The sequence below is a fragment of the Paroedura picta genome, unplaced genomic scaffold, assembly GCF_049243985.1.
Source record: "Paroedura picta isolate Pp20150507F unplaced genomic scaffold, Ppicta_v3.0 Ppicta_v3_sca21, whole genome shotgun sequence".
Classification (NCBI taxonomy): Eukaryota; Metazoa; Chordata; class Lepidosauria; order Squamata; family Gekkonidae; genus Paroedura; species Paroedura picta.
The window spans coordinates 851,104-877,782 of NW_027518618.1; the positions used below are offsets into that span (position 1 = coordinate 851,104).

At 51.9% G+C, this 26,679-nt stretch overlaps 1 protein-coding gene across 4 annotated transcripts in view; it reads left to right on the plus strand.

The window, feature by feature from the left end:
- Positions 1-25,802, plus strand: part of SYMPK (symplekin scaffold protein) — a 28,421-nt gene extending 2,619 nt beyond the window's left edge. For all 4 annotated transcript variants that reach the window (XM_077318442.1, XM_077318441.1, XM_077318444.1 and 1 more), the window contains 26 exons: positions 363-531; positions 710-775; positions 2,040-2,093; positions 2,243-2,316; positions 4,055-4,181; positions 5,624-5,873; positions 8,434-8,604; positions 9,507-9,746; positions 9,842-9,996; positions 11,174-11,324; positions 11,800-12,016; positions 12,868-13,018; positions 13,120-13,355; positions 13,752-13,833; positions 14,148-14,261; positions 16,118-16,265; positions 17,469-17,629; positions 17,740-17,848; positions 18,443-18,543; positions 19,433-19,523; positions 19,679-19,780; positions 20,254-20,441; positions 21,539-21,715; positions 22,370-22,513; positions 23,374-23,679; positions 25,434-25,802. In XM_077318442.1, coding sequence (XP_077174557.1) covers positions 418-531; positions 710-775; positions 2,040-2,093; positions 2,243-2,316; positions 4,055-4,181; positions 5,624-5,873; positions 8,434-8,604; positions 9,507-9,746; positions 9,842-9,996; positions 11,174-11,324; positions 11,800-12,016; positions 12,868-13,018; positions 13,120-13,355; positions 13,752-13,833; positions 14,148-14,261; positions 16,118-16,265; positions 17,469-17,629; positions 17,740-17,848; positions 18,443-18,543; positions 19,433-19,523; positions 19,679-19,780; positions 20,254-20,441; positions 21,539-21,715; positions 22,370-22,513; positions 23,374-23,679; positions 25,434-25,646 — 3,942 coding nt within the window. In that variant the 5' untranslated portion in view covers positions 363-417 and the 3' untranslated portion in view covers positions 25,647-25,802. The remainder of the gene's footprint in view (positions 1-362; positions 532-709; positions 776-2,039; positions 2,094-2,242; positions 2,317-4,054; positions 4,182-5,623; positions 5,874-8,433; positions 8,605-9,506; positions 9,747-9,841; positions 9,997-11,173; positions 11,325-11,799; positions 12,017-12,867; positions 13,019-13,119; positions 13,356-13,751; positions 13,834-14,147; positions 14,262-16,117; positions 16,266-17,468; positions 17,630-17,739; positions 17,849-18,442; positions 18,544-19,432; positions 19,524-19,678; positions 19,781-20,253; positions 20,442-21,538; positions 21,716-22,369; positions 22,514-23,373; positions 23,680-25,433) is intronic.
- Positions 25,803-26,679: the final 877 nt, after the last annotated feature.

Here is a 26,679-nt window from a genome sequence, read left to right on the forward strand (position 1 = left end):
TAATTATACACACACACACCACTTCCCTTAGTATAACCTACTCAAGGTGGTTCACAGCATTCAAATCAATATCAATCAATAATACAGACATATTTACCAATTTAAAAGTTAAAATACATCAATCTGCAGAAGCTCAAAATCATTTGTTATTGTATCCCCTCCATCTCCAGGGGTGGGTTAGTCTTAGGGTGGGTCCACTTGATGCTGTGGCTAGTCGTTTATGGGCCCCAACCAAAAGCCTGGTTAGGTGTGTAACCAGAGCAGGCCATTTCCCTGATGCAATCTTACAGTTGGAGACTTGGAAAGACTTCCCTTTGGATGCCTCAGTCTTGTTCTAACCACCCCATGTGCTCCCTCCCTAGGTCTATCTCTTACCCACCAGATTCCATCCACTGAAAGAATCGAGCTCCAGCAGCCATGGCAAGCGGGAGTGGCATGCGAGACCCTGGCCTGTCACGCATGAGCATCGCCTCCCAATTCTTTACTGGCGAGGAGGCCACAGGGATAGACAGCATGACAACGTCCGAGAGGGTAAGAGTTCCAGGGCGCAGAGGCAGAAGGGAGAATGGCACTGAGCAGAAGATCTAGGGTGCAGGAGGGCATTGGCGGGGGAGAGAACAACGCTAGAGCTTGTTTGCCAATAATCTGCTTGCAAGGTGGGTTCTGTACATCTAACATTGGCTACTTTTTCCATTTAATGCCAAAACAGGTTGTGGATTTGCTCAACCAGGCCGCCTTAATCAGCAACGACTCTAAGATCACTATCCTCAAGCAGGTGAGCGTTGCTGCCCCTACAGGAAACAGACCTACCAGGGTTGATGCTTGAACCAAGATCCATGTCTGGTAGGCTGACAAGAATTTGTAGGCTGTGCAAGATAAACACGGTCCCTCACAAGCAAGGGGAGAAGCTGTGTCAAATCTGTTGTACCAAAAATAAGCAGCAGCTAAATTACGGTGATCCCAGCAAGAGGCTTTCAAGGCGAGGGAGAAGCAGAGGCGGTCTGCCGTTGCTTTTCCCTGCAGAGCCTTCCTTGGTGGTCTCCCTTCCAAGTACTGACCTAATTAGTTTACAAGATTAACTATAGCCAGGACTATGGCCAGGATTGGACTATAGCCCCTGCATGCTGGCAGGGGCTCATGAGAATTGTAGTCCATGGCCATCTGGAGACCTACAGTTTGGCCACCCCTGGACTGTACTCTTCCTCTTCTAGCACTGATGCAGGAATGAAATATTGTTTGTCTTGAGGGTGCTGCTTTCGTGTGACCCCTTGAAAACAATTGGTTTAGAACTCTTGTCTCAAGTCCAGCCTCCCTCCCACCGCCTGGTTCTCTGGGCTCTTCAAAAGCTTGGGGCCCACACAGCAAGCCCAGGGGGTAATGGGATTGCCTATTGATAAGCCATAAATGTCCTTCTGGGTTTTGTTCAAAGCAGTTTTGCATTTGGTATCCTTTTTATGCCTGATGTGGACTACCCTGAGCCTGCCAGGGAAGGGTGGAATGCAAAAAGTTATTATTACATAGAAATTTTGTACCCAGAAAAGATAATTTTTTCACCTGCAGCATCCTCTGGATGAAGGCTGGCTCTGAATTAACAGACACTTACTGGACCCTGAACTAGCTGGCCTTGACCAGGGCCTGTGTTTGAAACTCAGTAGTTTTATCTGGACCAGTTTTATCTGGTCCACAGAACTGACTATTGGTCCACAGTGTTCTGAATAGATCTTTTAATGTAGAGCAGCCAACTGGCTATAACAATTATTGCATTTATTGTGTATTTTGCTGGTTTTATTTGCTGCCTGACCATGGATAAAGGCGGTTACGCCAAAATGCGTCTGGTCAGTGGAGGCACCGGTATGCGCTGATTTTATTGAGGCTGTGCCAAAAGCCTTGGGTTTTTAACTTGATCGATAAATCCTGGTGCAAGATTAAGTCTGCAAGGGCTTAAGTTCATTTCCACGGTGGTGACCTTTTCAGGTTCTTGAAAAGAGGAATACTGCATATTACACAACTACTAACTCTTCTTCCCCTTATTTTGTTAGGTCCAGGAGTTAATTATAAACAAGGACCCGACGTTGCTGGATAACTTCCTGGATGTGAGTCTCGCCAGGTTTTCAGCTCCCTGTGGCCTGGCTGGGCCCAGCATTGGGACTGAAGGGGGATTCCTCTGCCTCCGGGCCTGGCAGGCTTGAGAGTGCACAGAAGCAGAGCTAGCCGTGACTTGTGTGTTCTTCTTACCTTGCAGGAGATCATCGCCTTCCAGGCAGACAAATCTGTTGAAGTGCGGAAGTTTGTCATTGGGTTCATTGAAGAAGCCTGGTACGCTTGGCTCCCTTCCTCAGTATACCCTCTTGCTCGTGGTTTCGGGGCATTAGGGCAGGAGGTGTTCCCAGGGGCTGGGCTTGGTCACTGCCCGTGCTTTCTAGTAGCCAATGGGGCTAAACTCCGTTGTCCCCGACATGATGCCCATGGGAGTGGCCCATGAACAACTCTTTGGTGTTTTTAGAAAGCAGGTGGGGCTTTTGCCCAGTAAGGCTTCTGATTGGCCTTGGGGATTTGATTGGCAGTGCAGATTTTTAAAAGCATTGCTTTGGTGGCAGCCGCCTCTCCAGCACAAATATCTTCCTTCTAGCTCTACAGAAGGGCAGAACAAGTGTCCATTTTTTCACTCCTAGGGGCAGAATAGGGAGGGTGTTTGCAGTCCAACACTAAGGAAGCATTCCAGCACACTGTGCCAAACACATTTTTGGCACTAAGAAAAAATAAGAGAAAGTAACAAATGGTGGAAAAGAGAAAATATTTTTAATAGTCGAATAACCCCTTTACATTTTGCATTCAGCTTCATCAGGGCAATGTACTAAAATAGTATAAAACATTAAATATATTAAATATACATAATAAAAAAATAACAGGACATTTTCACAGACCATGTACTGCGTTCCAGTCAGAATTTGTTGAATGCAGCATTTTGCCAGAATATAATTTACATGCATAGATTATTATTATTATTATTATTAATAATAATAATAATAATAATAATAATAAAGTTAAAAGAAACACAGTATGAAAACAGTGTAAATAGACTGAAGTTGGTTTTAAATAATGGAATCCCACTTTTGACAGCGTTATCTATTTGGGCGTGCTCTGTGTCCAAAGGCAACAAGCCTGAAAGTAGACTCTTTCCCTTGCTACAGGAGGAACTGAAGTAGCACCAGTTTTACTAAATACAAGCTCTGGCTGGGATATAGTATGGAACTCAGAAGTTGAGCTGTACAATAAAATAAAGTAAAAATGTTGATTATTTATTATAGTGCACAATTAAAAACAGAATAAAAACTTCATAAAAACTATACAGACCTAACAGCACATAAGACCAAAATCGTTTCAACCCTACTGGGTCTTCCTCAGTGGTCAGAACTGTGACAATACACTCTCTATAAAATATCTACCGGTATAAAGTGTAGCTGAGAGGTTGAATGGGATCTGTAAATTATGGCTCCAACTAATATATGTAAATTTTATCCTTTTTGGAGACCATCTTATTTCTGACCACATGAGATACATTCTCAGCACAGAATTACATAATAGCGAAGAGTGGTGACCCTAAACCTATATCATAGAAGGTACAGCTCAACTTCTGAGTTCCTACCTGTTGGGTTGTGTTCCTTTTTTTGGTTTTGGGATATAGAATGGACATCTGACTGACATGTGATCCCCAGTCTCCAACTCTCCAGAATTACAGGGCACGTACAGACTTGTAATTCGTTGTTACATAATAAACTGTCACACGATCCAACTCAGTGGAGAGAGCAATTATGCCAGGACTGGTCAGTGGAAAAGGAAACCCGGCCGACTCTGGTTCCTTCTCTTCGTTGTGCCTTGGCGTGGCCTCTGTTCCTTTTCATTGGTGCTACAAAAAGGCTTCTCGGGGGGAACAGATGAGCAGAGAGTTTTCCCTCCCGTGGTTAGTGGGGGCGGAGCAGACTTAAACAGACACTTGTGGGGATGGCACAGTTTCTTTAGCTCCTCTTCACTCTTTGCCCCCTCCTGCCCCCAGCAAGCGGGACACGGAACTGCTGCTCAAGCTCATTGCCAACTTGAACATGCTTCTGCGGGACGAGAACGTCAACGTGGTGAAGAAGGCCATCCTGGCCATGACCCAGCTGTACAAGGTGGCGCTGCAGGTGAGCCGCTTCCCTACCTGCCGAGGATGTCTCCTGCCTGCTGCTCAGGTGGAACTGGAGGCTGACCTTGGAAAGCCAGAAGGGCAAAGCTGAGGCTCAGCTGTGGCTCATGCCGAGTAAAACAGCGTTCCATTTGTGCGCATGAGCAGCATGTGGAGTGCTTTTCCTTCTTTGCTGATCGATCCTCCTCTCTGACCATTCGTGTCCAGGACGAAGCAAAATGCCTTCCCATTATGCTTCCAAGTATAGCTTCTAAGAAAGCACAGTCTCTGATTTTAATTACTTTCTGACCAGTTACACCAGGGGGTTGTGAAACCCTGGGGTTTCTTGACAGCCCTGGAAGGGTTTCCTGAATGGGAGGGAATTAATTTTTAATATATTTTTAAAATTCGTTTAACATTTATCGGTTGATAAGACCATACCTGGTTATGTCGACCCCCTCCCACCCCCATAATAGCCAGTGATGGGACTGGAGGGGCCGGAAGGGGAGGGGCCTCGGGTGGGTATGTCCACAGCCGTGCTTCCCAAACATATTCTGAACAGATATACCCCTTCTGAGGTTTCTTGAAATCTGAAGGAGGCTGAGTTCCATGCACATTCTTAAATGACTCCTTGCCCTTTATACCTCCTTGCAACATTTTGCCACTCCCCCCCCCCCATCATACTGGGGGTTTTGTGCCCTGCCCGCCAGCTTAGCTTCTGAGATCTGATGAGCCCTTTAGGTCCGGCCTGAAAGGTAGTAGGTGATGCGGGAGATCTTCTCAGCCGAAACCCTGGAGAGAGCTGCTGCCAAACAGTGTAGATGGGATAGATTCAAGTGGGTTGCCATGTTGGTCTGAAGTAACACAACAAAAATAGAATCCAGGAGCACCTTTAAGACCAACAAAGATTTATTCAAGGTGTGAGCTTTTGAGTGCACGCACCCTTCGTCAGACTAAGAACTGACCATCATAACAGTAGATATTCCTACTGTTATGATGGTCAGTTCATAGTCTGAGGAAGGGTGCTTGCACTCGAAAGCTCACACCTTGAATAAATCTTTGTTGGTCTTAAAAGTGCCATTGGACTCTATTTTAGTGTAGACAGGAATAATCTTGCTGGACAAACGGTCTGGCTCCCTAGGGAGGCATGGACTACTATTCCCATGATCCCCAGGGCCGCAATTTGACTACTCCTGCCCTAGGCATTCACATTTCTCCCAGAACACAAGGCCGCTGACCCTTGAAAATATGAAAGACCAAAACTTTAGGCCAGGCTATCTCTGCTTCGTAATTCTTATTCATTTTCGTCAGTTTTACTCTCTGGTCATGGCATGTAGCTTTAATTTAAGATTGCAACGGCCTTTGGCCATGTGCAACAAATTTTATTATTTGATGAAACAATGGGATTGCTCCTCTCCACCTCGCTCATGTGTCCCCTCCTTTCCCACCCAAACCCTGCAGTGGATGGTGAAATCCCGCGTGATCAACGACATGCAGGAGGCCTGCTGGGAGATGGTGTCCGCCATGGCCAGCGAGATCATCCAGCTGCTGGACTCCGACAACGACGGGATCCGCACCCACGCTATCAAGTTTGTGGAGGGGCTGATCATCACCCTCTCACCCCGCGTGCCCGACTCGGAGGTGCCCAAGCGCCACGAGAACGACGTCAGCCTCGACCGGGTCCCCAAGGATCACCCCTACATCAAATACAGTGAGGAAGGGGGGAGGGATTAACCACTCAGGCAGTGTCCCCAACACGGTCCTCGTGGGCCCCACCTCAAAGACAGTGAGGAAGTGGGAGGTGATGCTGGCGTTCTGCTGGCCTGCCATCCAGGCTTGATTTATCCACTAGGCCAGGGGTCCCCAACACGGTGCTCAGGGGCACCAGGGCTCCCACCAGGTGTTTTTAGAAAATGGATGGGGCTCCAGAGCAGCAGGGCTTCTGATTGGCCACCGGAGATCTCATGGGCTGTGCCGCTTTAATGAACACTTGCTTTGGTGGTGGCTGCCCCAACAGACTTGGTTTTGCTCTTTTACATATGCTCCCACCACAGTCTTGTTCTTTAAAATTATTGCTTGTTTCCCTCTGCATTTGGGCTGCTTCTGTCTGTGGCTCCGCCTCCCCTGGCAGCCATTTTGTGAAAAGGTTGGAGACCCCTGTGCTAAAGTGCGGGTGCTATGAAGATGGGAGGGGGGTGGTTCTGTCCCAGGGAGGAACTGTAGGACTAGAAGCGTCCAGCTTCCTGCCAAGCCCAGCCTTGCGCTCAGGATCCACTGCCCACCCCTCCACTTCCTGAATATCCCTGAGAGCACCTTCTCCCCAGTGCCTGCCTGCCGTTTGGGTCTCAAACCCAAAGTGCCTTGAGTGGAACGGAGAAGAGCCTTGGATTGCACGGACCGACTGATAAAGTACCGGCATCATCTCGTGCAGGTGCCTTGTAGTGGCCACAGAGACGGCCATTCTTGTCTCAGTGTGCTGATAACCCCTTCCGGGGACTTCCCCTCTTACTTTGGAAACGGAAGCCAAGCTGCGTTTCTTCCCACAAAGCAAGGAGCACTCCCCATTTTGTGATTGGTCCTCCCCCTCCCCAGCGGCATCCCTCTCAAGCTTCCCAAAGTGCCAACATGCTCAGCCGGGGGTGGGAGGGTGGGGGTGTCCTGTGCCTTGAACAGCAGGGGCTAGATGGCAAACAGCATAGCTCAAGCAAGTGATCCAAGCTGTGTTGGGCCAGGCCAGAGCAAAAAGCTCCTCCTCATGAAGAAACATGTTGGGAAGCGACGGGGGGGGGGGGGGGAGTGGTGCATGTGAGCAGAAAATGTCACGGAGAAGATTGGGGGGGGGGGCTGTGCCACTATTTCCTTGGCTCAGGCTGCAGCTGTCTCTTCTTCCTGTTTGCACGGCAGCTGACAAGGCACTCTGCCCGGGGAGAGAGAGCCCATAACATGCCCTGCCTAGAGGGAGCCATCGCAGCTGGTCTGGTCAGTGGCCGCTGGTGTTTGCTCCTGTGGGGAGTAAAGGACACTCCCAATCGACTAACCTATTTGTTTTCTCTCTGAGCTCTCTCACCCCACCTTCCTCGCAGGGTGTCTGTTGTAGGGAGAGGAAGGGAAGGCGATTGGAAGCCACTTGATGGCTCCTTCAGGTAGTTGAAAACGGGGTACAGCAAAGCCAATGCTGCTGCCTTTTCTCCTTCCCACTTTCCCCCCTTCCCGAGTAGGCCACAAATGAGTGCAGAAGAGGCTCGGAAAGGTCCAGCGAGTCTATTATTATTGTTATTGTTATTGTTATTGTTATTGTTATTGTTATTGTTATTGTTATTGTTTATGTTTATGTTTATGTTTATGTTTATATTTATATTTATATTTATATTTATATTTATATTTATATTTATATTTATATTTATATTTATATTTATATTTATATTTATATTTATATTTATATTTATATTTATACCCCGCCTCCCCCCCGAAGGCTCATGCTTGTTGGCTTTATCATGCGCACGCACACACATCTTTTTAGGTTCTTAATCAAGGTCTTAGCGTCTCTGAAGTAGCATGTGCAAAAAGGATCTAGGAGTCTTAGTAGACCATACATTGAACATGAATCAGCAGTGTGACTCAGTGGCTAAAAAGGAAACGGGATTTTGGGCTGTATCAAACGGAGTATCGTGTCCAGATCACGGGAGGTGATGGTACCGCTTTACTCTGCTCTGGTTCGGCCTCACTAGGAGTATTGTGTTCTATTTTGGGCACCCAAGTTGAAGAGGGATGTAGGCAAACTGGGGCATGGCCAGAGGAGGGCAACAACGATGGTGAGGAGTTGGGGACCAAGATGTATGAGGAAAGAAGAAGAAGAAAAGTTTGTTCTTATATGCCCCTTTTCTCTACCTGAAGGAGTCTCAAAGTGGCTTACAATCGCCTTCCCTTTCCTCTCCCCACAACAGACACCCTGTGAGGTGGGTGAGGCTGAGAGAGCCCTGATATTACTGCTCCATCAGAACAGCTTTATCAGTGCCGTGGTGAGCCCAAGGTCACACAGATGGCTGCATATGGGGGAGTGCAGAATAGAACCGGCATGCCAGATTATAAGTCCGTACTCCTAACCACTACATCAAGCTGGCTCTCTACACCAAGCTGGCTCTGAATGAATTGGGTCAAATAGAGTTGAGAAAGATTGGGCCATGGAGTTCTAAAAGAGAGACCCACAAAGCAAGGGTGGTCCAGCCCATTGCCTTGATTTTCTCTTCTGCCTCCTCCGTTGTGCCCCCCAGATTTCCTGTGGGAAGAGGGGAAGATGGCGCTGGAGCAGCTCCTGAAGTTCATGGTGCACCCGGCCATCTCCAGCATCAACCTGACCGCAGCGCTGGGATCCCTGGCCTCCATCGCCCGCCAGCGGCCCATGTTCATGTCAGAAGTGATCCAGGCTTACGAGACGCTGCACGGTAAGCCAAAGGGGCCCGAAAGTGGGCTGGTCTCTGGATGCAGACCTGTTTTTTAGTAAACTTTATAAAGATTGAAGCAAATGTGACAGCCTGAAGGTATGACACAAACAAACCGGGGGAAAGAGTAGCCTGTTACAGCAGCGATCCCCAACATGGTGCCCGTAGGAGCCAAGACTCCCCACCAGTAGCTTTCCTGGCACCAGCCGAGTGCTTTGAGGAAGTCAAGCTTTTGTCTCCTCCTCATGCAAGCACTCTTCGTCAGACTATGATCTTCTTACATAGTCCCTGTCATGTAAGAAGATCATAGTCTGACGAAGGGTGCTTGCACTCGAAAGCTCACGCCTTGAATAAATCTTTGTTGGTCTTAAAAGGTGCTATTGGACTGATTTTATTGTGCTACGTCAGACCAACATGGCTACTCTAGAAAAAGCTTTGTCATTCAAAGCTCTTTTTAATATATATCAGCACACTTAGCTTAATAAATAGTAGTAAGATTTTTTAATATTGTGTTTGCAGCTCAACTTTTGGGTTCCTGACTTCTGTTCAGGTTGAGTTTTGGTTCCCTTTTTCGGTTTTGCTGAGAAAGCCCTAACATCAGAACAGCTCAGTGCTGTGGCAAGCCCAAGGTCACCCAGCTGGCTGCATGTGGAGGAGGAACGGGGAATCAAACCCAGCTCGCCAGATTTACCGTTTCCATTGTTGCGAAAAAGACTGGGCCTGTAAAGCAACAGGGGAAGGGGCTCCAGTGACATCTAGTGATGTCAGGGGTCATCTGAACTTCTGGGAAAGGCCATGTAACCCCTGGGAAGCTCCCCTGTAACCCCTGGGGGGTCCCCTGGAGGCCTGGTTGGGAATCCCTGACCGGGGTCTTCAGTGCTCTTATGCTGTCCCTTTCTTGACAGCCAACCTTCCTCCGACACTGGCCAAGTCCCAGGTCAGCAGCGTCCGGAAGAACCTGAAGCTTCACCTGCTGAGCGTGCTGAAGCACCCAGCCTCAGTGGAGTTCCAGGCCCAGATCACCACCCTGCTGATGGACCTGGGTACCCAGCAGGCCGAGATTGCCCGCAACATGCCCAACCTGAAGGAGCTCCGCAAGCGCCCACGGGATGAGAGCGACCCAGCCTCCAAGAAAATCAAGACCGGTGAGCCAGCAGGGGAAGGCTGCCCGGGATTGACACTTTGGCGACCTGGGATCAGTTGCAAAGTGATCATGCCCCCCCCTCTCCCCCGGCTGCAGAGCCCCCTCTCGGGGAGGATGATGAGGACAAGGACCTGGAGCAGGTGGTCGTCCCGGCCCAGAAGCCCTCCATTCAAATGAGCGTGCAGTCGGACATCGACATAACCGCAGAGTTCCTGCAGCCTCTCCTGACTCCAGATAACGTGGCTAACCTGGTGGGTCTTTGCAAAAGCCGCTCAGTCACCACCATCTTTGCTTGGGGATTTGGATGGGCGGGGAGCAGGAAGGGGCCAGAACACCGCATGCGGAGGAGAGCATCTTCCCGTTCGATCAGAGAGGTATCAGCTGCCCCACCCCCTCCCGACTCCTCTCCCTTGCTGCTCTTGGGGGCTCACCTCACTTAAAACAGGACCTAAATTTGTAGGAGGCCACTAAAGAGGTATGCACATCTGCACATCAACATTTTGCACAACTGCACATACAAAGATAATACACATCAGCTGAATTCTTCTCACATTTGTTGTGCATTTGAAACAAATTATTTGCACTTGGGGCATATAAGTTCAGAAATGTCCTTATATTGAATATTAAATTCCATAAGTGCTTAAAGGTGCCTGTTATGATTTCATAACATTAAGGGAAACTTAATGTTGTGGCAGAGAGCGGGATTTGAGATTTACTCCATTGGGATTGGAATGTATAGAGACTTATGGAATTCAGCATTCAAGGCAAGTGCAAAATAGAAGGCGAGTTGGTTCTTATATGCCGCTTTTCTCTACCCGAAGCGGCTTACAGTCGCCTTCCTCTCCGCACAAGAGACACCCTGTGGGGTGGGTGAGGCTGAGAGAGCCCCGATATTCCTGCTCGGTCAGAACAGTTTTATCAGTGCTGTGGCGAGCCCAAGGTCACCCAGCTGGTTGCATGTGAGAGAGTGCAGAATTGAGCCTGGCATGCCAGATTAGAAGTCTGCACTCTTAACCACTACACTAAACTGGCACCAAAATACTGATGTGCAGTAGTGCAAAATATTGTATAACTTTTTAACGTACTCTATAATTTTAGGTATGATTTTAAGTGAGGTGTGTATTCTTATCCAGTGTCTTAGATGCTTGTTGCACCATGGCTCATATCTCTTTTGGAGAGCCAATGTGTTGTTGTGGTTATGAGCATCGGACTCTAATCTGGTGAGCCAGGTATGATTCCCCACTGTTCCACATGCAGCCAGGTGGGTGACCTTGGGCCAGTGACAGTTCTTTTGGAGTTGTTCTCGCAGAGCAGTTCTCACAGTGCCCCATCGACCTCACAGGATGCCTGTTGTGGGGAGTGGAAGCTGCTTAGGGACTCCTTCGGGGAGTGAAAAGTCGGGGCTAAAACCAGTTTTGCTTCCCCCAGGTGCTCATCAGCATGGTGTACCTGCCCGAAAACATGCCTGCTTCGTTCCAAGCAACCTACACGCCAGTGGAGTCGGCTGGCACAGAGGTCCAGATCAAGCACCTTGCCCGGCTCATGGCCACCCAGATGACTGCTGCTGGATTGGGGCCTGGTATGTCTGCAGACAGCCCCCCAGAGGAGTTGCTGTGGGTTCCTGAGGGCGGCCCCCACCTCTAGCTGGCTGCATCTGGCCTGCAAGTTTGTCTTGTCCCTGGTCACTGAGAGAAAGCGGCCTGATTTTACATGCTGTTCCGTCCATGCAACAGGGTGGATAGTTTTCTCCAGGGTGGGTACCGCAGGGGGGGGGGGGGGCTTCTTTGGGGGAGCCAGCATGGTGTAGTGGTTAGGAACAAAAGCTTCTAGTCTGGCAAGCTGGTTTTATTCCCACTCCTCCACATGCAGCCAGCTGTGTGACCTTGGGCCATTCCCAGTTCTCTGAGAGCTCTCAGCCCCAACTACCTTACAGGGTATCTGTTGAGAGAGGAAGGGAAGGCAGTTGTAAGCCACTTGGGGCCTTTGAATAGCGAAAAGCAAGCGATAAAACCCAACTCTTCTTCTTTTGGCCAATGCTCTTTTCTGTCCTGTAGGTGTGGAACAGATCAAGCAGGCCAAGGAAGAGGTCAAGGAAGAAAAACTCTCGAAACCAGAGAGCGTGTTGATCAAGAGGCGCTTGTCTGCTCTCAACCCCGGCCAGGCCATCTCGGTGGTGGGGGCCCAAGGCTCCACTGCCCCCAGCACCACTGAGCCAGGGCCCCCGCAGGCCAAACGGCGGCCAGAGCCCATCATCCCAGCCACCCAGCCCAGGTGAGACCACAACTCCTCAAGGGGGGCAGGGGAGTTTGGCCAGTGCAACCTCAGGCCTACAGCCCTCAGGGCAAATGCCAGGAGCAGTCCAATGCAAAGGGGGGGATTCCTTTGACTCTATCCCCCCCCCGCCCACAAATCTCCTAGCACCTTCTGCTCCCAGTAGCCAGGCGTTCTCTGGATTGGTCAGGCCAGCCCTTTTGAGCCTGTGGGCACCTTTGACATTCCAGCAAAGTGTGGTAGGCACAGCCCAAAAATGGCTGCCGCGCACAGTAAAGATCCCTCTGCTGTGATGGGAGCTGTTGACCAAGCAATGCATTGGACCAGTGGTCCGCAACCTTTTTCAGGCTGCGGACCGGCGGCGGCAGGGAGGGCGATTGCCTGGCCGCGCATGTGCGGCACTCCTGTGCATGCAAGGCCGGGTCACACATGCACGTTTGGGCCATGCGTGGAACCCCCCATGCATGCACATTTATGGCAGCGCATGGCGCAAACGCGCATTTGTGACACGGCCATGCATGCGCGGGAGTGCCTCGCATGCGTGTTTGCAGCTGTGCATGGCACAAACGCACATGCACAGCCCGGTGGAGACGGAGCCGCAGCCCAGTTCCAGGGCATTTGCGGCCCGGTGGTTGGGGACCACCGCATTGGACAATCTACATGAGCAGTTAAATCTACAGTGGCCAATCAGAATCCTTGCTGGGCCGCAGCTCCTTGTGGCCCTGCCCACGAGCTCACGTTGGGGACCCCCATGCTAGGCTGTGCTTTGCACGATACCCGGCTTAGTCGAAGCCATGGCCAAGTTGAGCCGTTTGTCTAGGCCTGGCAGCACAACAGCGCTTTCTCCTCAGACTGTCGGGGGCCAGCGGGCGCAAGAAGATCTTCCGCCTGAGCGACGTGATCAAGCCCCTGACGGACACGCAGATGGACAAGCTGAAGCTGGCCGCGGTGAAGCGGATCCTGCGCTCCGAGAAGGCAGTGGCCTATAGCGGCGCGGCTCACGTAAGCGCTCTCCAGCGGCCCAGTTGCGGGTGGCTTGGCCGGGTGCGTGTGTGTGTGTGCCATAGCCAGCTCCTCGCTCCTCTCCCCTCCTCTCCCTGTAGGCGCGGGTGAAGATCCTCTCATCCCTGGTGACCCAGTTCGAGGTCCCCCTGAAGAGTGAGGTCCTCTCCTTCCTCTTGGACGACATCCGCAACCGGCTGGACCTGGCTTTCGCGTGGCTCTACCAGGAGTACAACGCCTACCTCACCAACTACCCCACCGGCTCGCTCAACAACTACAATGAGTGTCTCATCGGCCTGCTCTCAGGGCTGCAGGAGAAGCCGGACCAGAAGGACGGGTGGGTCGGGAGGGCTCTCGAGGGGCGGGGGAGGATGCCCATCAGGCTTTCTGTTCTAACCTCCCTTTGCCCGGGGTGGGGGGCGGAGACACGGATGGGGTGGCCGAACTGTGGCTCGCCAGAGGTCCATGGACTACAATTCCCATGAGCCCCTACCAGGGAATACCAGAGCCACAGTTTGGCCACCCTTGGGGATCTTGCAAGCTAAACAGTGTCTTGAAAGAGAAGGTATTCCACAGGCATCACGCTGCTTTAGTTGATCTTGCACTGAGCAGGGTTTTGGACTAGATGGCCTCTATGGTCCCTTTCCCCTCTACGATTCCCAGTGGTGGCCGTGTGCTTGAATGTAAGGTTTTTTGACCCTGCCTCTTGGCCCTCTGGTTCCATCCCTTCCAGGATATTCACGAAGGTGGTCCTGGAGGCCCCGCTGCTCACCGAGAGCGCCCTGGAAGTGATCCGGAAGTACTGCGAAGACGAGGTCTGTCCCCAAGAGGGCGAGGTCCGGGGAGAGCTGTGGTGGAGTGGGGGGTGTTGGGGCAATCATTGTACACTTGGGGGTGTGCCTGAGAGCAGAGAGTAGGTGTGGTGCTGGCTTGCTGGAAGGGGAACATTTCATGACAACCAGACGTCGCATCCCTCCTACCACGTCAGCTGTTAATGATTCTCTGGAAGGCTCTTTGGTTTGCAACCATCTGAATTTCCGTTGTGCTTCCCTTGAAGCTCATTCCTCTGAGATGTTTTTTCTTTGCAAAACTCGGGGTGTGCTCTGAGGTCCTCATGCTTCTCTTGCAGAGCCGGACTTACCTGGGCATGTCGACTCTCCGGGACCTGATCTTTAAGCGCCCGTCTCGACAGTTCCATTACCTGCACGTTCTCCTAGACCTCAGCTCACATGAGAAGGACAAGGTGAGGCTTAAACCTGCCCGTGTCCCACAGCAGCAAACCCAGACTGAGTCCTCTGCAGAGCAGCTGGGAAGATATGCCACAGACTAGTCTGACTGACCCTTGCGACGCAAGTTACTTTTGGAAATGACTCTTTTAAAGAGTAGGAGAGAGATGCCGGTCTGTTTTCACAGTGTGCTGGTTTGCTGTATCTCCATTCAGTTGGGGCTGGTGCCCATACAGAATACGGACACACGTTGTGAATATAGGGAATTGGCTTGAAGGAATGATGGTGGTCTTCAGCAGCTGGACAGATCCTTCTCCTGGATGCTTGAGGCTAGGGTCAGCCTCAAGCTGAGCAGGGGGTGGGACTTGATGGCCTGGATGGCCCCTTCCCACTCTAGGATTCTAGGAGTCTAGTTCAGCAGTGGAATGGGCTGCCTAAGGAGGTGGGGAGCTCCCCCTCACTGGCCATCTTCAAGCAGCAGCTGGACAGATCCTTCTCGTGGATGCTTGAGGCTGATCCTGCACTGAGCAGAGGTTGGGACTTGATGGCTGGAGGGCCCCTTCCCCCTCTAGGATTCTGTGAGTCTAGTTCGGCAGTGGAAAGGGCTCACTAGCAGTCTTTAAGCAGTAGCTGGACAGATCCTTATCCTGGATGCTTTAGGGAGATCCTGCATGGAGCAAAGGGTGGGACTAGATGGCCTGGACGGCCTCTTCCTGCCCTAGGATTTTATGAGTCTAATATTCTGTTCAGCCCTGTGCTATTCAGTTTGGCAGAGTGGGTCTTCTGCAGAGATCTTTCTTTAAAGTGCGGATGTTGGGATTGAACCATGGAACTGCATTGTGGCACAACAAGGGCTCTTGAATTACACCCCCTCCATCTGAGACTTGACAAAAATCCCTTGGTCTCTCTGTTCTGGCTTGTTCTGGGAAACTAATTCCCATCCAGTTCCATTGTTTTCTTTCCTCTCTTGCTTATTCTTCCTCCCCTATCAGTATGCAGAAGGTTCCAGGTTCAATCCCCGGCATCTCCAGTTAAAAGGACTAGGCAGGAGATTATGTGGGAAAGACCTCGGCATGAGACCCTGGAGCAGAGGTTCCCAACCAGGGGTCTGTGGTAGTTCTGAAGAGGGTCCATGGGAGTGGTATTGGTGGGGTTGGGCCACCTTCTCAGCTCCTCTGCATGAGGCAGCATCGCCATAGTAGTAGTAAACGCAGGTGGAGGGAGTCAAAGAAATGCTAAGGGTGCAGGGAGTGATGTCACTTCCAGGGGTGTGTTGGGGCGTGGTCAGCTATCACTTCCAGGGCTCCTTGAAGTCTGGAAAATTATTTCAGTGGCTCCTCCATAGTTAAAAAGTTGAAAAAGGCTGCCCTGGTGACCTGCTGCTAGCCTACGTAGACGATATTGCCCTTGAAGGATCAGTATGAGGCAGCTTCATGTACCTAATATGATCATGGTGAGAAATAAGCCAGATTTTGACGCTCTCCCTCGATTTGGGGATTATTCTTGAAACTTTCTCCCGGGCTGTAATGCGACCTGTGGCCTCTGCTTGGCCTGCAGAAGGTCAGGGAGGAGGTGATGTGAAAGAGACTTCCGCCTGAGACCCTGGAAGGCTGCTGCCCGTCTGAGCAGGCAATACTGCCTCTGATGGACCGAGGATCTGGTTCAGAATGAGCTGGCTTTGCACGTGACCCAAAGGGACCCAAATTCCCCGACAGAAGGTCCCAGCATCTCCAGTTAAACAATGAACAAGCAACCGGTGATGTGAAAGACCTCTGCCTGAGAACCTCATGAGCCATTGCCACCTGAGTAGACAATACCGACCTTGCTGGACTGAGGTGCTGCCTCACAAAGCCCATCTCTTCCTGCCTCTCAGGTGCGCCAGCAGGCACTGCTCTTCATCAAGCGGATGTACGAGAAAGATCAGCTGCGGGAATACGTGGAGAAGTTTGCACTCAACTATCTGCAGCTCCTGGTGCATCCCAACCCCCCCTCGGTCCTTTTCGGAGCAGACAAAGACACAGGTGACTCTGGAGGCTGGCAGCTGCGGGGGAGGGGGGCAGGGATCCTTAGTCAGGAGTCGCGGGCTGCTCCGAAACCAAACCGTTTCCTCTTCACTTCACCCATGAAATTGCTTACGTGGAGATGCTGCCAGCAGTTGCATATGCTCTTGGCGCCCATGTAGGAGCACTCCTGCCCTTCCTTGGACGCCTGTCCCCTCTCTTGGGTGCTGTCCACACTCATTCCGGGAGTGCTGGGGCTGGATTTCAGACATTGCAATGAGCTGCAGCTCCTCACCATACAAATGACCCTGAATCCCTCAAGTTCACAAGCTGGCACAGAGCCAGACTTAAAAGAGTTGTTGGTCTAGGACAGGGATTCCCAACCAGGGCTCAACTGAGCTCTGATGGGGGTCCGCAGCCTTTCCCCTCCAGCCTTAATGGGCTCAGCCACAAGCTAGGGAACCAGCTGCTTCCATGGGCCAGTGTGAGTTCTCTCGTCGTTTCTATGCCTGGGAGGGGGGGGGGCTGAACACCCACTCCGCCTTAGACCACCTTCTGTTGTTGCCCTCCCCAGCAGTCTTCAACTTGCCTGATAACACGGTTAGTGATGTCACTTTTGGGGGCGTGGCAGAGAGGCATGGCCAGCTGACATTACTTCTGGGGCTCCTCAAATCCTGAAAAATAATTTCAGGGGTTCCTCCATGGTGAAAAGGTTGAAACAGGCGGGTCTAAGAATTCTTCATACTACCCAGGTGGCAAGACCTGAAGTTAAGATTGATTTTGGAGGACACACAGAACCCAAGCCTCTGTTTCTTTATGCATTTGAGTTTGCAGTTGGGTCAAGGGTCTCCTGAACCAGGATATCTTCAATCTGTTTTGTGTAAAGATTGGAGGGGAGGGAAGTCCTGCCTGGCTGGTTCATGGTGCCTGACTCCAACCACTGCATAGCCAGAATCAAATGTCCAGCTGTCTTCCTTGCCTCCTTCCAGGTTCACAATATACTAGCCCTGTGCTCTTGTTGCTGTCTGCCGCTGGGAGATTAAGCTAGTTTCCCCCTTCAGTCTCCTGCAGATGTGGGACCTGCTTAAATAAGATGGAAATCCTAGCAGGGGGCTTTAAACTTGGGGTGGGGCTGGGTGGATCCGGCTGAAGAAACACTTTCCTCCCTCTGAGCTCTCGGTCGCCCGGTGGCCACCTTCCTTCCAGCCTCCTTTTGCCTTGCAGAGGTGGCCGCCCCTTGGACGGAGGAGACCATCAAGCAATGTCTCTACCTCTACCTGGCCCTGCTCCCCCAGAACCACAAGCTGATTCACGAGCTGGCATCTGTCTACACCGAGGCCATCGCGGACATCAAGCGCACCGTCCTGAGGGTTATCGAGCAGCCGGTGAGCAGGGACTGGATTCTCCTTCCCCGAACTCCAGACAGCTGGAGCTGTATTTCTACTCTCTTCCTCTTGTTGACCTTCTCGGCTCCTCTCTTCCCAAATTCCTCCAGATCCGTGGGATGGGAATGAACTCCCCAGAGCTGCTGCTTCTGGTTGAAAATTGCCCTAAAGGGGCAGAGACCCTGGTGACCCGTTGCTTGCACAGTCTGACAGATAAAGGTAGGAGAAATCGCTCCGAGTTTCTTTTATTAGCACTTCCACCCGGCAGACCAGCCCACCCCACCCCTGGGTTCTGCAGCTCTGTGGAAGTTCTCTTGTTAGGGAGACACTTCAGGGCTACACTGAATTCCTGGGGGCTGCCTGAACTGGGCGATGGAAGTTGCATGGCATGGAGAAAGTGACCAGGAAGAGAATCGGCCTCCCTCCTCTTCCTGATGGAATAAACTCCCAGAGAACATCAGAGCACAGTTCTGCAGGGCCTGCAATACAGAGCTCTTCTGCCAAGCATATGGTTGAGACCAGTAGGTCCAGAAGATGAGGACCCCAGATGGGCCTCCCCAACCCCAGATGGGCCTCCCCAACCTCCCCTTTATTTATTTATTTGGATTTTTGGGGAACCAACAAGCAAAGGCTGTGCAGGGATCTCATGTTAGCTTCTAGCAGTGTTGATGCCTCACTGGGGTTTTACTGGCTTTACTCCCAATGCTCCACACTGCCCCAAGAGGAGAGTATCGAGGGGTCCCCTGGACCTTGGAGGCACCAAGCGTCATTGAGGTGCAAACTGGGCAGTCAAATCTGTTTTTCCTCCTTCAGTCCCCCCGTCTCCGGAGCTGGTGAAGCGCGTTCGAGACCTGTACCACAAGAGGCTCCCAGATGTCCGGTTTCTTATCCCTGTCCTCAATGGCTTGGAAAAGGTATCCCATTCGGGGGGGGGGGGTGGCAGGAAGAAGCTGGCTTCCCATCTCGAACTCTCCAGGTTTCATTCGGCTGGCTGTCCCTTCCAAATGTGTTTTGTGACGAAGAGGAGTCATGCCAAATGTATTGAACTCCTCTGAATGACAAAGAAACATCTGTATGTTTTGGGCCGCAGAATTCCCCAGGGGAAGATCTCAAAACACATTAGGGGTTTACACTCTTTAGAATAAAAAAGTTATTTTTCTCTGCATATTTTGAGGCCTTGGCTGCTTTTCTCGCTGTTTGTGTGCAGCCCCCTGTCTTTTCGCTGCTGCTTCAGTTTCGAGTCTTTTCAGCAGATTTTCGATTAGCTGCCTGGGGTTGGGGGGAGAAAATATTTTCCCTCATTGCGCGGAATGAAGGAACAAGGGCTGAGGAACATGCGCATGGAGGGGTTCCTTTTAGGCATTATGCAGCCTTAGGTAGTCTGCTGAGGCCCACAGCGTATCTAGGACAGACTGAGGGAGTGGAAAGAAAGGGCAGCCCAAGATTTGCTGCCAGTCGGGGGGGGGGGGGCTTTGGTGAGTGGTCCAGAGAGAGGCTTTAACCGAGGGGGGGGGGACATGGAGCAAGGCTGCCCCTTCCTGGGGAATGGGGGCAGTAGGGAAACACCTTGACATCCAGCAAATCAGAACAGCTAGCTTTGAATCCAGGAGCACCAGGGAGATCAACAAAAATTTCGAGGCAGAAATTATTGAGAGACCTTTGACTCTCAAAAGTTTGTATTTTGAAAATCTTTTTGGTGTCTCGGGTGCTGCCAGACTTGAATGTGGCTCCCTGCTGCAGACCGACACGACTCCCCTCCAAACTAAACTCCCTTTGAGTTTCTTCTCTGCCTCCCTCCTTTAGAAGGAAGTGATCCAGGCTCTGCCGAAACTCATCAAACTGAACCCCATCGTTGTGAAAGAGGTTTTCAACCGCCTGTTGGGGACACAGCACGGTAAGGGGGGCGGGCGGGCAGTGCCTGGGACACCTGCTCAGAGGGGTTGAGAAGAGTGGGGAGAGACCGGCTGAATGGTTAGGCTAGCCTTTAGGAGGCCAGGTGCACTTGGCAGGTGCCCCCGCTGATGCTTCTTCCTTCCCCCACACCGACAGGTGAAGGCAACTCGGCGGTTTCCCCACTGAACCCTGGAGAGCTGCTGATTGCCCTCCACAACATAGATTCGACCAAGTGCGACATGAAGTCCATCATCAAAGGTGAGGCTGCCTCTCCTGGCTGTCTGGAGGCACGGATACCCCAAAGAGATCGGCAGACAAAAACTCCGGTGGGGATTATCCTCCCCAGGAACGGACTCCGTGGCCCCCTTCGGAATGGCCACCATGGCTGACTTCTGGGGTGGCTGATGCCTGATTCTCCCACTTGTGTTGTCCTGAAAGCTACAACCATGGAAGAAATCCTCATTTCCCAGTGGGTGGTTGTTTGGAGGATAGCACAGGGCCTAGAGTTAGAATCATAGAGTTGGAAGGGATCTCCAGGGTCATCTAGTCCAACCCCCTGCAGAATGCAGAGTTCTGGACTTTTGTTCCTTCCTCCTCTGTCCGTTCACTCAGGACGAGGGGCTTTTATTCCTTTGTCTCTCGTCTGGCTGGCAGCTTGGAGATTCACCTCCGAAGTCTCTCTCCCGTCTCGTGGCCGTTGACCCTCCTTCCCCATTTCCCCCACTCCACAGCGACCAACCTGTGCTTCGCCGAGCGCAACGTCTACACCTCGGAGGTCCTGGCCGTGGTGATGCAGCAGCTGATGGAGCAGAACCCGCTGCCCATGCTTCTCATGCGGACGGTGATCCAGTCGCTGACCATGTACCCGCGCCTTGGGGGATTCGTCATGAACATCCTTTCCCGCCTCATCTTGAAGCAGGTGGGGGAAGGTGTCAGGCGAGGCCGTTTCCTACAGCCAGGGCTCCCAGCGTCCTTTGCTCTCCCTCCACCCAGCACACGGTCTCTGGCACATTGGAGATGACCCTTCCTGAGACATGCGGGTGATCTTCCAAGAAGGAATGATTTGCCAGCGAAGACAGGACAGCCAGGCTGCATCTCCTGCTCGTCTTTGGAGAGGGGGAGGGGTGGGCTGCTGCCCAAGAAGGGAGGAGTGCCAGGCTTGGGTAGCTGTTGGAGTAATTAATTTATTTTTAGGATTATTTTCTGCCCTCTCTCCAAGAACTCAGGGCAGATTACAACAGAAAATTACATTTATAAAAATTACCAATACAAAATAGGAATTTAAGTGAAATGAGGTTTTAGAAGAAGAAAAGTTGGCTCTCATAATGCTGCTTTTCTCTACCAGAGACACCCGGTAAGGGAGGCAGAGTTGAGATATCTCTGACTGCTCAGACAGAACAGCTTTCTCATTGCTGTGGTGAGCCTAAGGCTGCTCAGCCGGGGGGGGGGGGGGAGCAGGGAATCAAACTCAGCTTGCCAGATTAGAAGCCGCCTCTGTTAACCACAACGGCAAGCTGGCTCTTTGAAAAGATGAAAAACAGAAGAAATGGTAATGAAGTTGCCCAAGCCGTCGATATTATCTGGGCAAGAGGAGAAGGGGCCCTTTGACTGGAGTCTGGTTTGGGGGATAGTGATAGGGAGGCCGTTGGATTAGGTGCTGTTTCAGGACTGAACCATAGCCTGACGAAACAGCTCTGTCTTGGCCTGTGGAACTGTTTAAAGCTTTTTAAAACTTTTAATTTTTAAAACAATGGTTGGAGACATTTTGCCTGCTGAGCTTGAAATCCCACCCTTCTTCTGAGGCATGGCTAGTGAAACACATAATGGCCATAGAATTGACCGAGGACATGTTCCATGACCACCACCCAGTACAAGAAGGGGCTGTTTCCTTGGCCATCCCCTGTTGGGCAGGTGGACTTTGAGCTAATCCGGCAGGGCCATTCTTCCTTTGGGGCTGGGCTGGGCTGGAAAGGGTGAGGGGGCTCTCCCTGACTGCTCCTCTGCTCTCCTCCCCAGGTGTGGAAGTACCCCAAGGTGTGGGAGGGCTTCATCAAGTGCTGCCAGCGGACCAAGCCCCAGTCCTTCCAGGTCATCCTCCAGCTGCCTCCTCAGCAACTCAACGCCGTCTTCGAGAAATGCCCGGAGCTGCGGGAGCCCCTGCTGGCCCACGTCCGCTCTTTCACCCCACACCAGGTACGGGCCAGGGCCAAAGGTGCGCTCCTCCGGTGGGCAGAGCAGAAAGATGCTCAGAGGCACCCTGGGCAGTACTTGGACAGGAGACTGGCAAGGAGGTCCCGGGTCATTACGGTAACCGCAGACCCCAGAACCTCTTTTGCCTCCAAAACCCGTCAGCCAGCTGTCACTCAATCACACTTTACTAGATCGGAGGGAGGGATTGGACAGGGAGATGAATTTTTATCTTTCTCATCATATATCACATACCTAAAGATATTTGACTGCCAAACTTTAAATTCTCATAAAGTTCAGTTTTCAATATTTTTGTTTGCTCTGCATCAAATTTCATATGCCCTTCTGACTGAGATTCAAGCTTTTCTCTACCCGAAGGAGTCTCAAAGTGGCTTCCAATCCCCTTCCCTTCCTCTACCCACCGCAGGCACCTTGTGAGGCAGGTGGGGATGAGAGAGCTCTAAGAGAACTGGGACTGGCCCATGGTCACCCAGCAGGCCTTGTGGGGAGGAGGAGGGGTAGGGAATCGAACCTGGCTCTCTAGATCAGAGTCCTCTGCTCTTAACCACGACGGCTGTAGGCGCCCTTTGCGGTCGTGTTGGTGTCAGACGTCTGTAACATGGCTGATGCTCTCTGCATGTCCCCCCCCCCCCCCTCCAGCAAGCACACGTCCCCAACTCCACCATGGCTATCCTGGAAGCCAGCGGCAAACCGGACCTGGAAGGGAAAGACCCACAGCTGCTGGAGGAAGCGAGAGGCCCGGCCCCATCCAGGAGCAGCAAGGCCCTGAGGAGAGAGAGAGAGGTTAGAGCACCTCGGGGGGCCTGCAATGCAACACAGGCATGTTTCGGGGGGGGGGGGGTGTGCAAATACAAGTGGGGAAGGATTGCTGTGAGGGTGAAGGGGGGGGGGAATCTTTTAACCAAACGTTTGCAAATGGTGACTTTTGGACTTTGGAAGCCCACATCTTCTGTATAGACAAAGAACATGGTGGATGGGCAGGGGGCAGCCGCACTCTGGAGGGCTGGCAGCGATGCCAGCCACAGAAGATGCCGTTTCTTTGTCGTGTCCATACATCCTAGGAGAGTTTACAAAGGAAGGGATAATATTTATCGTACTGAATAGGGGACTGCAAAAGGGGGCGGGAGGAGAAGCACCCATCAAACAGAGGACCCCTGCAGCTGCCTCATCCTGAATCAGACTCTCGCTCCGTCCAAGCCCATCTGGTCTGCTCAGACTGGCCAAGGCTCTCCAGGGTCTCATGCAGAGAAGGGTCTTTCCCCTCCCCTCCCACCTGGCCCTTGTCACTGGAGATGCCAGGGGTTGCGCCTGGGCCCTTCTGCATGCCAGGCAGAGGTTCTCCCAAGCAGCATTAGACGTGACCCCCTGAAGCTGCCTTCTGACTCAGATCAAGGTCAGTGCTGGCTACTCAGAGTGGCAGGCGCCCTCCACATTCTTGGGTGGTCTTTCTCACCCCCTCCTGCCTGGTCCTTTTAACTGGAGAATCTGGGCCCTTCTGCACGCCAAGGATATTGGCCGCCAAGGCGTGGCTCCTCCCAGATGGGCATCGGGGGTCTGTAGGTCCAAATGAGGACTGTCTGGGGGGGGTATGTGGGGGTCTTTTTTGCAAGACCTGACTGAGTCCCTTCTTTCCCCCGCCCCAGGAGGAGCTGGAGCCCCACCCCCTCCTGCCTCGAGTGTCACAGGATATGATCGCCCTGCGCCTGGCCCAGGAAAAGGCCCTCAAGCGCCAGCTGGAAGAGGAGCAGAAGCTGAAGCAGCAGCACCAGCCGCCCCGCCCAGCCGCCCCGGCCACTCCGCTCCCCACTGAGGGGTCCCTGGACTTCCGCGAGGAAGCACCGGAGGTGGAGACGCCCACCATCTTCATCAGCATGCAGGACGAAGAAGAGAGCTTCGGGGGAGAAAGCTCTCTGCTGGACTCCAGCCTGGAGGGGCCCTGGCCTACTAAGGTAGCCCCGCTCTGGTGCTCCTGCCCTCTCCTGCCACCAGTCCAGGGGGCATCAGTCCCCGCCCCACCCAGCCGCAGACCGATCAAAGCTCCTGCCTTTGATTCTGGGCATTCACCACTAGAAGCAGTGGGCGATACTGTGCACACCTGTTTCAGGCTAGGGAGGGCCAGCTTCCTTCTGGCTGAGCAGAACTTGCCGTGCAGCATCTAAGAATCGTCGCAGCCTGGCAGTTGCAAAGATGCTCACGAGCTCTTCTGAGCTTTCTCTGCCTGACCTACCTCGCAACCTTCTCTTGAGTATAAAATAGGCAATGCCTATTTTAATCAGGAGATTAAACCATTCACCTGTTTCCTGGCAGCTAAAAGATGGTCAGCAAAAATGGACCCTCCATGCCATTCCCACAGCTAAAAAGGATTTCTGTTCCAACACCGGGGAGTTCAGTGCCCACCTCCCATAAGCCAGTGCACGGAAGCGTTCACTGGCAGGGGCTCATGGGAATTGTAGTCCATGGACATCTGGAGGGCCGCAGTATGACTACCCCTGGTAGAGAAATGTTTTTTGTATTCCTAGTCCAGCAGACCCTTAGATTTTTGTGGTACAATTTTGGGACAGTCAAAACTCCATCCATTTAACACTTTCTCAGAGCTCCGGTGCTAGAAGGCTCATACCAGGAAGATCTTGCGGGTCTCTGAAATGCCACAGGACTTGAGTCTCAGCTGCTAACAGATGTTCAGAGAAGAGCGACTCAGACGCGCAAGGGGTTCTGATCCCTGCCTCCTGAGGTTGCGGGAGTTGGGGATGGGCAGCTGGGAGAAGAGGAGGGCAAGCTGTGTTGAACAACGATGAAGAGGGGGCCAACTTGCCTTTCTCTACCTTTTTACCATTGAGAAAGCCCTGGAACATTCTTCAGGCTGTCAGAAACCCCAGCAGTGGCACGGTTTTGCAGAGTATGGTTGGGAAGCACTGCTGGGTACATGCCCACCTGGAGCCCCTCCCCTTCTCACCCCCTCCAAGTCCACCATTGGCCATTGTGGGGGGAGACAGATGGTTAGAGCAGTTTCTCGGTGGAACAGGCTTCATCGGGAGGTGGTGGATTCTCCTTCTTTGGAAGTTTTTAAGCAGAGGCTTAAAATGCTGATTTTATGAACTTAGGCAAATTGTGAGTAGGTAGATAGGAAGGGATGTGCCAGTGTTTGTGTCTTGTGGCCTTTCCTTGCCTCCCCAGGGAATTGCTGATCACCACTGTGAGATGGTAGGTGAATTCTCTCCAGGCCAGGCTGGATTCTGGAGATTTTTGGTGGGAAGATCACTTGGGCATGAAATTGGGGTCACTGTGGGTGGGCAGGTAGTTGTGAGTTCCTACATTGTGTAGGGGGTTGGACTACATGACCCCGGAAATATCTTCCAACTCAGTGTTTCTATGACATGACGATATACGGTCATATCACTCAATAAATGTTTAAGAAATTTAAAATAAAAAAATTGAAATTAACTAGCTCCCACCCATTTAGAAAACCCTTCCAGGGCCATCAAGAAACCCCAGGATTTCACAAAACCCTGGTTGAGAAAGACTGTTCTGATGTTTAGAAATTTCCTCATTTATGTGTAGACTCACCACCACTGTCATATATTTAGTTTGAATTAATTTTTAATTAATAAAAAACAAACCGAGGAACTGCATCTTGGGAGAGAGTTGCCCGGTTGGTTCGCCCTGGGAGTTTCTGCCCTCCTGACTCCTCCCCGTCTCTCCCTAGGAGCTGCAGAGCAAGGAAGGTGGGACCAGCAGCAGCAGCAGCTCAGATGAGGGATCCGCCAGCAAGCCGGCCCCAGCCAAGCAGGGAGCCCTTTCTCCAGAGGAGCCAGCCAAGGAAGTGCAAGCAGCTGTCCCAAGCTCACCTACCCCAGGGGAGGAGCAGCCGTCGCCGCCAAAGCCCGCCTCAGACCAAGAAAAGAAAGCAGAGAGCTGAGGCTTCCACAGAGGGAGGCCCCAAAGAAGCGTGGATTGGAAAGGGACTTGGATGATGGGGGGAAAGGGGTTTGCATCACAAAGAGAAAATTGCAGTTGGAAGAGGAAATTTAAGTTTTAGGTTTCTAAATAAAGAATCTCAGAGCCTCTCAGCTAGTCCTTCTGTTTAGGGTCTTTTTTTCCTAACCCCTGCTCACCTCCCAACCCCAGTTTGTGAGCAGAACTTTCCCCCCCCCCCCAAAAAAAATGTCTGTAGAGCACAGCAGGAAATTGAACTTACGGCTAGCTCAAAGGAGTTTAAATCAGGCATGTGTTCTTAAGGACATCAGGTGAGCCCTGCTGGGTCAGACCAGGGAGGGCCCATCCAGTCCAGCCTCCCGTCCCAATCAGGGCCCAGCCAGTTCCTCTGGAGGGCCGGCCACAGGGCAGAGAGGCCTTCCTAAGGACATCAGGAGAGTCCTGCTGGGTCAGGCCAGGGAGGGCCCATCCAGTCCAGCCTCCCATCTCACATAGGGGCCAGACAGTTCCTCTGCAGGGCCAGCCACAGGCCTTATAGAGGCCTAGGTCTTCCCCTGATGTTGCCTCCTAGCTCTGGGATTCAGAGGCTAACTGCATCTGATTGTGGAGGTTCCCTTTAGTTCGCATAGTAGTAGCCACTGTTAGACCTCTCCTATATAAATCCCCCTTTAAAGCTCTTTATTCCTGTGGCCATCCCAACATCCTATGGCAGCCAATTCCCCACTTGAATTCCTCTGTGTGTAAAGTAGTATTTCATTTTTTCCGCCCTGAACCTACTGCACATTAGCTTCCATTGGATCTTCCAAGTTGTAGCAATTGTAGGCCTTGGACATCTGGAGAACCAGTTTGGCGACCTCTAGCTGCATTTGCCGGTAAGGGTGCATTGTGCTGTGTGGTGCTGGCAGGGGCTCATGGTTATTGTAGTCCTTGAACACCTGGAGAGTCAGTTTGGCCACTCCTTAGCTAGAGTGTGAGTGTCTTCTAACTGTATCTGAAGATGTTAGAAGCAACTCCCA